The sequence below is a fragment of the Dipodomys spectabilis genome, unplaced genomic scaffold (genome assembly GCF_019054845.1).
Source record: "Dipodomys spectabilis isolate Male_0828 unplaced genomic scaffold, ASM1905484v1 ptg000518l, whole genome shotgun sequence".
Taxonomy (NCBI): Eukaryota; Metazoa; Chordata; class Mammalia; order Rodentia; family Heteromyidae; genus Dipodomys; species Dipodomys spectabilis.
In genome coordinates, this window is record NW_024871195.1 from 319929 (window position 1) to 335162 (window position 15234).

Here is a 15234-nt window from a genome sequence, read left to right on the forward strand (position 1 = left end):
ATAGCTTGAAATTTAAGAAATGCAGGCAGCCGTCCTCTGTTTAAATGTCTAGAACAAAAATAAGGCTACAGCAAATATCCATCTACCCATTAGACTCTAATAAACTGCTGCAAGTTTCTGAATTTTCACTAAAGAAGCGTGAGCATCTGTCTTCCAGAATCAAAATAACTGGTGGAAAATAATTTCTACTTTTTTTTGTCAGTTGTGGGGCCTGAACTCTGGGCCTGGGCCCTGTCCCTCAGTTCTTTAGCTCAAGGCTAGCACTCTACCACTTGAGCCACAGCACCACTTCTGGCTTTTTCTGCTTATGTGGTGCTGAGGAATCAAACCCAGGGCCTCATGCATGCAAGGCAAGCACTCTACCACTGAGCCACCTTCCCAGCCCCAATTTCTACATTCTTGTATGACAAATATTAAAATTGATTCCTATTACAACTGCCTGTGAGGGGATCCAAATAGGGAAAGAAGAAGTAAAACTCTCCCTCTTTGCAGATGACATGATCTTGTATATAAAGACTCCCACAGCTCCACTCCCAAATTACTCAAGCTGATTCAAAACTTTGGTAAAGTAGCAGGGTATAAAATTAACCCTCAAAAATCAATGCCTTTATTGTATGCCAACAATGAGAAAAGTATGGGTGAAATTAGGAAAGCAACTTCATTTGTAATAACCCCACAAAAAATAAAATACCTAGGAATTAACTTAACCAAAGAAGTGAAGGACCTCAATGATGAAAACTTTAAAAACTTGAAGAAGGAAATGAAAACAGAACTTAGAAATTGGAAAGATCAACATCATGAAAATGGCAATACTTCCCAAGGCTATCTACAAATTCAATGCGATACCTATCAATATTCCAACCTCATTCTTCAAAGAAGTAGAAGAGGCAATCCAAAAATTCATATGGAACAATAAAAGACCCTGAATAGCAAAAACGCTCCTCAATGGAAAGAACACTGCTGGAGGAATATCAATACCAAATTTCAAACTCTACTACAAAACCACAGTAATGAAAACAGCTTGGTACTGGCACAAGAACAGATCTCAGGACCAATGGAATAGAATTGAAAACCCAGAAATGAACCTACAGACCTATAGCCATCTAATCTTCAATAAGGGAGCTAAAAAAATAGAATGGAAGAAAGACAGCCTCTTCAGTAAATGGTGCTGGCAAAATTGGTTAACTACTTGTAGAAAACTAAAGCTAGATCCTTGTATATCACCCTGCACCAGAATCAACTCCAAATGGATCAAAGACTACAGAGTCAAAGCAGACACTGAAAACATTACAGGTGGAATAGGAGAAACCCTAGGTCTCCTTGGCACAGGCCAAAATTTTCTTAATAGAGACCCAGAAACACATCAAATCAAAGAAAGGTTGGACAAATGGTATTGCATGAAATAGCAGAGCTTCTGAATGGCAAAGGACATAGCTAGCAAGATCAATAGAAAGCCCACGGATTGGGAGAAGATCTTCACTGGCCATACAACGGACAAGGGTCTCATATCTAAAATATACCTGGAACTCAAAAAATTAAATCCCCCAACAACAAATCTTCAAAGAAACAACTGCCCAATAAATAAGTGGGCTAAAGACTTAAAGAGAAACTTCTCTGAAGAGGAAAGAAGGATGGCCAATAGACACATGAAGAAATGCTCAACCTCCCTAGCCATAAAAGAAATGCAAATCAAAACAACATTGAGATACCACCTCACCCCAATTAGAATGGCTAAAATCAAGAACTCTAATAACAACAGATGCTGGAGGGGATGTGGACAGAAGGGAACCTTACTTCATTGTTGGTGGGAGTGTAAACTTGTTCAACCACTTTGGAAAGCAGTATGGAGGCTCCTCAAAAGACTCCACATAGAGCTCCCCTATGACCCAGCAATCCCACTTTTGGGCATTTACCCAAATGTTTACAAACAAGACCACACTAAAGCTACCAGCACGACTATGTTTATTGCAACATAATTTACCATAGCTAAGATAGGGAACCAACCCAGATGCCCCTCAGTAGATGAGTGGATCAAGAAAATGTGGTATATATTCACAATAGAATTCTATGCCTCCATCAAAAAGAATGACATTGCTCTATTTGTTAGGAAATGGAAAGACTTGGAAAAAATTATAATAAGTGAAGTAAGCCAGGCCCAAAGAAACATAGGTCCCATGGTTTCCCTTATTTGCAATAACTAGTATATGTCTGAGTCAAGCAGAAGAGGTCAGATAAGTTGATATTAGGGAAATGAACCCTAAGATATGTATTCAAATGTTTTTTTTCTTTCATGCAATTGTTTCTAACACATTTATAAGATTTTTTTTCTTTGTTGCTTTGTATGTCCCTCCCCCACAGTATAACCCCTGCTTTCACTGTACTTGATGTCTATATAATTTGCGGAGGGAAGGGAAAAATCAAATCGTTTAAATAAGGATACAGGTGGACCCACTGCAACAATGAGATGTACAAGTTGTCATGTCGAAAATGAACTTTACAACTTTGGGGGGGGGAGGATGGGGGGAGAGGATGGAAAGGTATGGGAAGGGGAAACAAATGAGGAGGCTACAATGCTTGCCCATATAATTGTAACCCCTCTGTACAGTATTTTCACTAAAACTGCCTGCGTAAGAAGTAGAAGTTGAATAAATTTATGCAATACAATATAGTTTTCCTATGGAAAAAAGCTAGTGTGGCCTGTCTTGGGTAATAGGAACCTCTAAAGCTTTCTTAGGTGAGTATCCATTTCTTTGTGCTCAGTTGCTGCAGTATTTCATGAAAAGTGGCAAGTATTCATTTGCATCTCCCCTCAAAATTCTGGAGCCATATTCAACAGCAGGCTTTGAATAGGAGGTTGGAATGAATCCAAGGTAGAAAAAAAAATTTATTAACCTGCTTAGAGAATTTGCAAGTACCCTTAATCAATTAATTAGCTTATTTACTTTCCTGGAGGTTGTTCATTTATAAGTAAATTCATAAATCAAGATGGAATCTGTACAACTAGAGTAAGGAAAGCAGAAGTGAATGTTCATTGCTGAAAGACTGATTGTGAATACTCTTCAACATTAGTAATTAAGGTCATATTCTGAAGTTATCTCAAAAATATGAAAGAAATTTGGTAAAAAGTGGAAATTTCACGCATATTTGGTTTTTAACATCATATCAGTGAGTTAAGAGTTTCAGTGAATTAAGAGTCCTGTAAAAAAGAAAGTTCACAAAACCAAATCTACTCAGAATGATTTAAAAATAAAATAACATGTATTATAATATAAATAGTGTTGTAGAATATTAGACACCTAATAGTAAGTGTTCAGGAAATGCAGGCTATTGCAATTTAGGAGTCCTTTCTAACACACAAAAGAACTGGATGGTAAACTAATGTGAACTTAACTTTTCATTTTGAGCAAGTTACTTAACTTCCCTAGACTTTAGTTTCTCATCTGTGAAAGTAGATTCTAAAGTCTTTTGGGTTTTTTTCCCTATCTAAACATCTCTTATTAGCAAGTCTGGCTTTCAAAAAGGTTATTGCTGCCAGGTTAGAAAATGGGAGAAAGAAGAAAGAGAGAAAGAGGAAGAAGAAAGAAGGGTTTGGTACAGGAAACAGGGCGACGAGGAGGATGGAGAGGTTAAATCTTTGTTCTGGGGAACTGTCTTGCATTGTCAGTATTTGGCAATATCTCTGGAGTCCTATCTGGACATTGGCCGCGTTCTCAAATTATAATAACCAAAAAAGGTTTCAAAAAACCTCCAAATACTCCAGGATAAACAAAATCAGCCTGGTGGGGAATCATTGACACCAATTACAGAGAACCTGATTGGCTTAGAAAATGCTGAGAATTCCCAGGTGAGCAGCAGTCCAGATGAGGAAAGGTAGAATGCTGGTATGTTGCTATCATAGCTGGATTACATTCTTTTTTTCTTCTTCTTCTTCTTTTTTTTTTTTTTTTTTGCGCCAGTACTGGGGCTTGAACTCAGGCTTGGATGCTGCCCCTGAGCTTTTCTGCTCAAGGTTAGCACTCTACCACTTAAGCCACAGCTCCACTTCTAGCTTTTTTGTTGCTTCCCTGGAGATAAGAGTCTCATGGACTTTCCTACGTAGACTAATTTAGAACTGTGACCCTCAGATCTCTGCCTCCTGACTAGCGGTGCCCTGATAGTTGTCACATTCTTCCTCAAAGCATTACATACAATTTGAAAACAAGAACTTATCAGGAAATTATACAGTAGCAAGCTCAGAATTCCTGATTTGCAAAATCAGCCATAGGAACACTATGACAGAAATACAACAAAGCACCAACTACACAGAATAAACAATTTGGCAAATGTTCCCAGTGGGGTCTATTTAGGGACCTTGTCATAGTACGATGGTGTCATTTATTCTCTCCTGCATTCCAAGGGAAGTGTATATACCTCCACCACCCCTGATTCCATGCAGCTGGTAATACTGGCTTCAGGCAAGGTTCAATGACTGTTTCAGTTTTTTGCAACTGTAAAATGGAGTTGGTAATAATGCATAAACTAACCTAACTACATTTTTATTCTAAGCTAAAGCTATCCATTCACTATAGAGTTCATTCATTATATAATAATAATTATTATCATAATAACAAAAATCATGATGGAGAAAAATCACTACAACCACAAAAAATAATTTTGTTCTAATATTTTCAAGTAAAAAAAATTATTTCATCTTTTTCATGTGATACTTTGATTTGGCTTGGTTTGCCTTACTTTGTCGTACCTCTGTTGCTGTTTACATTGCCCATATAGACAGACTGAAAACATTGTGTCCTTAACACTCATCAGCTTTTCCCTATTATCAACCCCCAAGGAAGCTTTAGGCATTTTCCTCTCCAATCACCTTCCTTCACCATCAAATTTAATGTCAGAAATGTACTGAATATCTCTTTATGCACCATACCTCTTTGGTAGAACACAAACTACTAGCACTAGGATTGGTAACCCCATTACCCAACGGTCAGCAACTTAGGTCCATTAAAGCCTCTCCGTGGGTTTAGGTGGTGAATGGATTTAGTTTAAGAAGTGTATGTAGAGTTGGGAAGGCCGGGAGAGGCCAGGTAACATGGCCTGAAAACCATGCATCTCCGAGGAGATGTGAATCCCCAAGGGAAGCCATGTAATTTTGGAGAACAACCGAGTCTCCAGGGCTGACAGCATTCGTCCATGGCGCTAAGCCCAATGTGGGTTCAACTGTAACCTTGCTTTATCTCTGAAGTGGAATTCCACCAAACAGGCATTGACTGGTAAGCATGCAAAGGATGTTAGGTGTTCAAAGTTTTTGTAAATGGTGTGCAATTGTTACCATCAAATAAATCAGATTCTTAGGGCAAAGGCACTGTGGATTTGACAGTGGATCTTGAGGTGAAACATAGGGTTCAGGAGACCATACAGGGGCTGATACAATAGGTATGAAGCTTAAATAAATGATGGAGATGAGATGCACATGCATGTCACAGGGTATGGACTGTAGATGGTGTATGGGTGCTAAGTACAAAGGGTAGAACTCTAGTCATGTGACTCTTGAGCTTTGTGGCTCAGATCCTCTGATTTTCTGGGTTTTACATAATATCTGTTTTTAAAATGTGAGCTTATATTGTTAAACCTTTATGGACTTAAAAGAAACATATCTGCAGGTAACACAAGACTGTCCAAAAATGTACTCTCTTTTGAAAGGAAAGCTGCTATGTCTCAAGGGGACGTCTCAGCTCCACAGAAAGCACCTAATGAGCAGGTGATAAAAAAAATTCCTTCTATCATCTAGTATATCAGTGGGATTCCATTAATCTGATTAACAGATTAATCCACTGAATCATTATGCACAAAGATCTCTAGCCTCATATCTTCACTATTTGAAAAAAATTGCTCCAGCCATAGTGGGACAAGCCTGTAAATCCAGCTCTAGGAGGAATGAGAGTTCAAGGTTAGCCTGGGCTACATAGTGAGCCCTTATCTCAAAAACAAAAACAAAACAAAACAACAACAAAAAATAGCACAGGAAGAAAAGATGGGAGGGAGGACAAAAGGAAAGATCCAGCACAGTATGCTGTATCTTCAAACTACCTAAAGAAACTTTCCTAGCACTCCTGTAATACCACATGGGGAAGATGCCTCTGTGTTGTAATGTGCCACATGCATAAAAACTTGGTCATCATTGGTCTCACTCATTTTTAACTATTTAGCGATGGCCTTTCTCTATCTAATTAGACAAAACGTAACACTGCCAAACTAATTTTACCCTGCATATGAATTGAAAGTTCCTAAAGTAAGTAAACAAAATTATCTCTCTAGAAATCTAGCTGATCCAGCGTAGAAGTGAACTGCAACCCAAATCTAATGACGTGGCTTCTGGTCAATTACAGGCATTTTTAGTGGGTTGGTGTCCCTTTAACACAGTCCTCTCTGAGTCCCAGAACTGTGCCAGCTGTGTTCTCCATTCTCAAGAGTTCTGCTGGCCGGTTCCAGCTATTTTTCTTCATTTTTCGTAGTTGATTGTAATAAATAATTAATCTATAGCTTTGCATTTTTCTGACAAACAAATTCAGTAAGGCAAGTGTTACCCAGAGACTGGCACAATGTGAAAAAGGAAAAAAAAAACAAAACAAAACTAATGTACTGAGAATTTCACAATACTGAAGGCATCGAGGTCAAGGGAAATGGATAGGGCAACTGATTCAATGTGCAGTAAATTATCTTAGTTATAAACACTTTAGCCAAGGTCTGAGAGATAGGAATAAACTTTTATAGAATAAGTGAATTTCTGTTAGTCATTACATAGTATCAGCACTTTCTGGTTCTGACATACAAACATAAAAGATAACAAAACTTATAAATCAATTGGCTGTCCGTTCCTAATAGTTACTTTACTCAACTGTAGACAAAATGCTAAGTTGAATATTTTTTCAGCTACCTAGCCAAAGGCTCTACAAAGATGATGCATTCTGGACAAAGAATCAAGCCAGGAATGTTATGGGAACTAGCACTGAAATGAAGGGGTCCCCAGTCATATTAGAGAATGGGTTTTTATACTATTATCCCAAATTCCTCTAAGCTTTTAACTCATCATTCATTGTCCTATGATTGAAATGGGCCTGCCACTAATGAGTTTCTCGCTGCTAGATTGAACTAGGATGGGCCCTGAATAACAAAGTCCATGCAAATTCAATAGTTCCCAAAGCCTTTGGCTTTGTGCAGGTTAAAGACATGTATGGAGCAAGCTATACCCCCATGAGGGAAAAAGTGTGTTTGTCATATGGCTGTACTTATATAGTTGGCATGGTCTTTTGTTTTGAGACTATCCATTTAATTGATTGATATTCAAGAATATTGTACTTGATGGAATAATAATGATCACAAATAGGAGTCTGCACGTTTCAAATCAAATTATTTCTAAAGTAAAAGGTTGGAAAATCTATATTGCCTCCCGCCTTTAATCTTAAGACTTTAAAATCTCAGAGTCAAAAAACAATGTTCTTTGTGACTCAGTATGTTTTTGTTGAGGTCCCAGCTAGAAACAGGGAGGATGAGTCCTATAGGGTAAGCCCTGTGGCTCAATCTCCTGAAGCTGGGTGGTTGTGCCACTTCCTAACTGTGTACCCTTACTGTCTTGTGCACCCTTACACTCTGCTTCACTGAAGACTTTACAAGAGACTACCTTTATGAACCCATGAGTCTAACAATTTGGGCAATTCACTCTCTAACTTTGGTCTGGGAAGTTTACCAATGAATGATAAGATGACAGCTTTGTCTGTGGTGTCAATACTTGGATGAAATGTGACTTGATAGTATGGAGGGTGGACCAAAGGGACTGTAGACCCAGGCACCTGCAAGCATACTTTACGACTACCTTGGTCATTGGCCTTCACTGCCTCTGTAGCATAGACCACACTTCAACCATCTTTCATCCTCATCTTCCCTTCCATTCTTTCTCTCTCTCTCTCTCTCTCTCTCTCTCTCTCTCTCTCTCTCTCTCTCACACACACACACACACACACACACACACACACACATAGATGCATTCATGCTTGCCTCAACTTTCCTCTTCTACAGAGAAGAGGCATTAGACTTTGAGAAGTCCCCTTTGATGGATGTTATTGGACAGTTGGACCAACCAATTCATAGGCAAATACTTCTTGAAATCCTAACACTTCTTGATCTTAGATGACAGAGTCAGTAAGCTCAATTACTTTCAAAAAGATACATTATTTGTTTCAATAAGAGCCAAAACTAAGCCAACCCAAATGAAGGCATGTTTCTGAAAAGAAAACCCAAAGAAGCAGCACCTCATGCTAACATTCTAGGAATCTGTCACAAATTCTTTCAAAGGTTCAGTTGAGTTCAAAGATATTTCTCAGGTCAAGTGGTTGTTTCTTCTAATCAAATATTCTCTGAGGAATTTGGGATCAAAAGTTACTTCAGACAAAATGAGGGACAAGATGCTTTCTGGCAGGGAGATTTAATTCTCTGTGAGTGCACTGGCCCTCACAACCTCATGAGGCACAGACTATCCACATACCTCTGGCATGTGGATCCTTGGTCATTTTTCTCTGTGCACATACATACACAGTTACACAGTGCTCACTATGATAACAGGGTGATCTGTCCTGGGATCATGCAGCGGCCCTCCTCTGCAGGAGGTGGTAGAACGTAGAGAGTGCCCCATTGGCCCTTGATGGCCACACAGACAGAGAGAGCCCTGTTTGGGCTGGAGGCAGGGGAGCACTGACCTGCACCGGCTCAGGTGGAAGCTGGACCACATGCTGCATGCGCTCACTGTGGTGATGTCGGGACTCTTCCTCATAGATCACATCCCGTTCGTGCTGGGGGAGGTTCAGGAAGCGACGAATGGTGCAGAGGTTCTCCCAGAGGGTTCGGTTTTCTGGACTTGGGTTTTCTTTCCAGCGGAGAAGTTCACAGAGCCAGCCCTGGAAAGAGGAGATCATCTGAGTTAGTCTGCAGGGGCCAGAGCAGCTAAGGAGGCCTGGATCATAGTCAGATGCTATGCTACTTGTTCCTGTTTTACTGTCAAAATTGATCATACCAGCTTGGTAGGGAGCTACAGGAACAGTGTAACTCAAAAAACAACCTGTGGCCTCATAAGTGGTTATGCCAGTGCCCACAAACCTTCATTCTACCAACAGGATATATTCTTAACTACTGTTTCATAATTTTTTTAAGGAAACTTACTCTAGATACTGGAGCAAGGTTGCAATTATCCAATTCTCACAGATAATAAGTGGCATTGTTTGGCCACTATTTTAACCAATTACCCACTAGGGTAATATTAATTATACCTTAAGAAAAGAGGGCAGATGAATAGATCTCTGTGGTGACAAATTCTGAGGAATTCGATTCTAGAGAAAGAAGATAGACTGCAGTGAATTCTCTAAAGAGGAAATATTCTTCCAATTGCTAGTAAATACACTGGAGAAACAACAGTCTTAGAATGAAAAACTAATATACGTTTGGTCCATCTCTGAATGCTCTGAGCTTGATGCACTCCTAACCATCCCTTTCCTGCCACAGCCACACCTGCAGGAAGACAGGCAATTGGTCAGGTTGCACCTGCAAATGTCTGCCTACCAACTCTGGTGTCCGGATGTTCTCTCTCTTGCAACTGCATGAGAAAGAAAATGGAATGCAAATAATGATGGATTATATGAAAATAATACTGAGGATGCTGTCAACATCGCTCACTGACTCATGTCAAAATATTTTACCCAGTAGCTTTCTAACCCATCATTTCCAAGCTACATAGCTAATTTTTTTTTTAAAAAAAGAACTGTCCCACATTATGAATCTTACAGAAGAGTAATTTTTTTCGAAAGAGGTGTGTACATGCAACTGACTTTGTGAAAAATGAATCCCCAAACCTCAACGAATTCTCTATCAGAACTTGTAAGCCAATGTAAGCTCCTGACACGCATCATAAAAGCCCCATATAATATCATAAGCCGTTGTTTGTCTAACTCTCCACTGTGTCTTCTGCTTTTACCCAAAAAAAAGGGCAAGATTTGATTATCTCCGCTGCATCAGCCAAGACAGCAACACCAGCTGTTCTCATTGTGCAACCTCTTCCTCACGGCCTCCATGTTAATAACCTGATCATTCCATTTTCTCCTTCAACTGCCGGCTGCAGCACCGCGAAGAGACAAAAACCTAGGCCCATCTGCAGCAGCTGTAGGCACTGAACTGTGAAGCCACTGGGGATTTATAAACTAATCTGTAACACAACACTGCCTTGTTTTTACAAGTGAGAGGCCACATTTGCGCAGACCTGATCTTTTCTTGCAATAAACTGGGAGCTTGGGAGAGTTAGAGGGTTAGGAAGAATGAAAACAAGATATCTTATCGTTTGCTTGGAAATGTTTCCCCAAGTATTTTCATAGATTGTATTGAATTCAATTAAGAGGCAGGTAATGGTTAATTTTCATAGAGCCACATATATGAAAAATGAAGGTAGTTTTTAATTCCTGCCAGACAATAAGTGATATTTAAAAAAATTAAAATCTCCTGGTCCCAAAGTGTTTCCTCAAGGGTTTCTTTATACAAAGGGAGGAATTCTTGAAATGGAAAATAAACCATCTGTGGAAAATATAAGCTCCTGTTTCACTGTCTTTTCATAAATCTGAATAAGTCTCCAACTGAACTCTTTCAAATGTTTCAAACAGGTATGTTTAACATCTCTCAGGGGAAGCAATAGCATAGAGACCAATCCTTGAATGGAAAATAAAAACAAAAATCTACATCTGTTAAAAGATGAAGTTCTGAGCTGCCCAGACCTCAAGGAAGACAGCACCTGCTGTTCTGCTTGAGGGATGAATTGCATTGTGGGAAGCCACAGCTTGAAAGGAGACAGGTGACAGCTGAGTGGTATCTCCACTTATGACACTTGGAATGTCTCGCACAACATTCATTGCCACGTTTGATTTATATGCGCTGTTATAATCTGCACTCATTACAATCACTTAGAACAACACTACAGGCCTCGTTATGGACTGTGTGCTGTTTGCCATCAGTCTTTAAGAGGTGTAGTGCTCAATTTGCCCACTGACATGAAAGGTCTTGACCTTGAAGCTATTAGGGAGCGGATTAGACACAAGTGTGATCATGTGTGCAGACATAAGCAAACCAAATTAATTTCTGGCATAGGGATGGAGCCAACAAGACCCTGTTCTTAGGGCACCAGAGAACTTCCTCAAATCCCTGATGAGCTGAGCTAATAGCATGTTTAAGGGAACCCGGTTTTGAAGATGAAGCACATTCATGGTATTTAGAGGGTTATTAATCTAGTTTCCCCACAAAGTGTTTGCTTGGCTGATCAGATTAAGGAATGGAGCCTCAACAGTGCACCCCCACCACAGCAGGCCCCAAGAAATCTGTGATACTTCACAGCCTTGGACATATTGCACCATGTGTACCCAGCTGCTTCAATAATTAGCTTATGAATGTATCAGCTGGTTCTGTGATTTTTATAAATAATAACTAACCCACGGAGCAGAAAGATTGTGGGGAGTCTTACTGTAGCACAATATCCTAAGATCCTCCTACCTCTTCTACTAAGTGCTGATCTTCCCTACAAACGGAGCTCCTGTGATGCCATTTATAAATATTTATTTTGTATCTGAAATGGCAGTGTATTTTTTTGTCAGTTTTCTTCACGGCAGCCATGATTTGCTTCCTCCTCACTCTGATGCACGTATTTATGTGCTTATCTTCAGGAAATCTATCCTTCCACCTCCCTTCCCACCTTACCCACCAGCCCATTTGGGATGCTTATCTCTGTTTTCTCAATAGGGTCTCTTATTAGCTTGTTTGGTGAGTAATGAATGTGTGGGGACGTGCCATGCTGTTGCATGAATGTACATGTGTGTAGCCCACCACAGAAGAGATAAAGGGTCCCCACGTTGGGATTTTTTCATTTATATAATTTTTGCATGCCATCCAAGAAAGTTTTGCAGTATCAGGCAAAAAAAAAAGTGTAAATGTCAAATAAAACAGTGACAGATGACAGTATTCTCTATTGAATAGCACGGTTTCTGTCGTGCATGTTCAATGGGAACTCATGAATTATTAATAAACAAATCTCCTTTTTCTGTTAAAAATCTCAAGTAGGTTTTTTTGTTGTTGTTCCCTGTGTTATGCGGAGCATTCCAGGAGAATTATTTTCATTTCAGAAACGCTGGTGGAGAAGTTCATCTGATTTCACACCTTGTCTACTTCTGTGAGTGGGCACCAGGAATCAAAGACTACATCCCTCTCTATGGTATTTCTTCCAGGTAGGTTGTAAATTTTGACCAGATTAGTTAAATATTCATAAGTCCATTTAGCTCTTGCAGTCTGGTAAAAGTGGGACTAAGTGAGTTATAAGTGTTTGAGCCCAACTACAAAATGAAGTTAGTATTAAACTTTGAACCCTGAGACCTGACATACTTTCATTAAATAACTGGCTAATCTTTGGGCAAGTGATTGCCTTGCTGGAGCCTGGAGCCTCTGGGTGCTTAATTGAGAAGAGAGAGGCTAACAGAAGATGGTCTCTATGTTCCCCTCCAGTTCTGCTCTTCATGATCTGTTGTCTTGCTATCTGTTATAAGTAGCAGAGAGTAAATAGCCAGTAGGGTGAAAGATACAATAAGAAACTTCAAGATCTGTATCACTAGTGATGGCCAGGATGAATGCTGTGATAGGATGCTATAAGGTAAGAGGTCAAATCTTGGAATCTTTATTAAAAGGCTAGCGAATGCATGCTCCTGTCTCAAAGACCAGCAGCCAGCAAATACATTTAACACTGTTAGGAAACTGAGCCATGAAGGCCCGAAAGGAAAGAAAGAACAAAAATAATACCAACAAACTAATTCAGCTCCAAAGGAGAGCTGAACTGGGACATCATGGTGACCAGGGAAGCACCAGGAGACGGGACATGAACATGAAGACACGTGGCATGGTGTAATGGCATCTGAGTTGGTCTGAGCCTAGACAGGGTCAGGTCAGGGGGCAGGATCACAGGAAACTCCCACTCCCAGGCACTGGACTGAAAGGTTTTGTAGCCTATCCTTCAAGTACCCACCCCTGTCTCCAGAGATTCAGGTACACCCATCACCTGGGAGGCCGGGGAGGGGAGATCACCTTCCTCCCACCATGAAGACAAGATGCCATATCTTATATGGACATATTCAGGTACAAGCTCAGGTACCAGAGGAACTTTTCCATCTAGGGAAGATAGGCCTCAACCTTCTATATAGGGAAATCTGAAAGGCATTCAGAGGCAGGTGATTTAAGCCATTTAGGAAGATAATCAAGGCAGGACCAGAGAATTCTTTTATATTCAAAATTTTCCTAAGGCTATGGCATCTGCATTTCTCTGAAGCAGAGTTCTCCAAGCTCACCTTGAGCTAGGCATCTGCATTTAACCAATGGCTTCTCTCACCTCTAAGCTTTTTAGCACTGAGTGTAGAACTCCCTCCAACCAGCAAGAGGTACGAGGATGGCAGTAAGAAGTCACTTAGTCTCAGCCTCCTTACTTCAGGATGCACCATGAAGGACACAGTATCATATCGGAGGAGTCTTTCCCAAAATGCATAACTTCAGTCAAATATTGAGAAAACCTCAGACAAACCCAAATTCAAGATCTGCTTGACACAACAATCAGTCAGAACTTAGCAAAAGTGACAAGGTCATAAAAAGCAAGACTAAGGAACCATTGGCAGGCTAAAGATGATCAAGAACAATTAACAACTAGATACACTGTGGTTCCTGGATAGAACCTGTTATCCTGGCCCAGAAATTGGGCATTAGTGGGAAAACTGGAGAAATTAGAATTAGGTTCTAGTTTTAAAATATTTAAACAATGTTAAATTTCCTGGTTTTGAAATTGTACTATTATAATAAAAATTGTCTATGGTGAAAGAAGGTGTCAACATTAGAGGAAGATAGATGAGAAATAAATAGTAAGAATGCAATTATCCATTCTGTACTACTTAGATGATTTCTAAGTTTAAAACTAATTCAAAATAAAACATATTTTAATCCAAAAAGTACATGGGACTTATTTAGGGAAATACCAATGGAACCTAAGTGTAATGATCCCTTTAGAGATTTGTGATGAAAACTCTCTTACCTTCAAAATCTATTCCAGAGAACAGTGGGAAGACTATTTCCCTGCAATCAGTGGTTTAAGAGTTCCTGAACATTCAGTGCATAAGCAAATACTATTTATTAACATCTCATTTTGCCCTTCATGGCAGCCTCTTAAACAAATACCTTTCCCTCAGTAGCACAAACAATTCTAACCACTGAACCTTTCTAACTGCAGGTGAGGTGACATGCATGCTAGTCAAGATATAGTTTGTTTATAACCCACATATCCCTGAAAGTTGAATGCCAATCTGAATTTACAAAGCAAATCATGTTGCAAATGCACCAAGATTCCTTACTATTTGAAGATACATACTACTGATTATTTTTAGAAGGTAAATAGTAACTCCATATTATTCCTTTACTAAGCTGATATTTTGGTAAGGATCATGAGGCAACCTTTAGTTTACAATTCAGATGCTTTTGAAGAGGTAACAATAAGAACCATGATTCACCACCATCAATTGCCCTGTAGACCTTGTGAATCCCTGTAGATGCTGGTACCTTTCAACCTCATGCTGTTGCCCTTAGCTGGAATGCCTCATACATAAACTTCTGATCCCAGGAGATGCTATATCTCAGGGTTTGGCTGACTGGATCTGTGAGAAGTAGTTGCTCACTCCTGTCTGACCCTCAGGCATTATGTATATACTGTCTCCGAATTTGATGACTGTTACTGTTAGAAGTGGATACTTCTGCATCCCCATCAGAACAATCAGCTTTTTGATGGGAGTGGTGGGGAATGATTGGTTTCTTAGTCATTCTGGCCTTTTCAGAGCAGAGTATGGTTCTTTACCCCAAGTAGATGCTTCATAGATGCCCATTTGATTAAATGGAAACTGCTATATTATACAGAAATTAGCTTTGAGGAATACCTTATACCTCAGATTCTGAGTTATTGTTGAAAAGGAGCACTTATTTCGATGAGTAACTCTGTTAATAATGTTCTAAGGTTTTCCCCCTTTCTAATACTTGATCATTTCACTGTAATCCTAAAAAGCCTAAGGAATCATGGAAAGCATTTTAACTGATAGGACAAAGAATTAACTCTTCCTTCTTTCCCTCTCCCATGTTTCCTATGTA

The 15234-nt window shown here is 39.6% G+C and overlaps 1 protein-coding gene across 1 annotated transcript in view; it reads right to left on the reverse strand.

The window, feature by feature from the left end:
- Positions 1–15234, reverse strand: part of Satb2 (SATB homeobox 2) — a 181499-nt gene that overhangs the window by 30380 nt on the left and 135885 nt on the right. The window contains exon 10 of the mRNA XM_042670088.1: positions 8745–8942. Within this exon, the coding sequence (XP_042526022.1) occupies positions 8745–8942 (198 nt within the window). The remainder of the gene's footprint in view (positions 1–8744; positions 8943–15234) is intronic.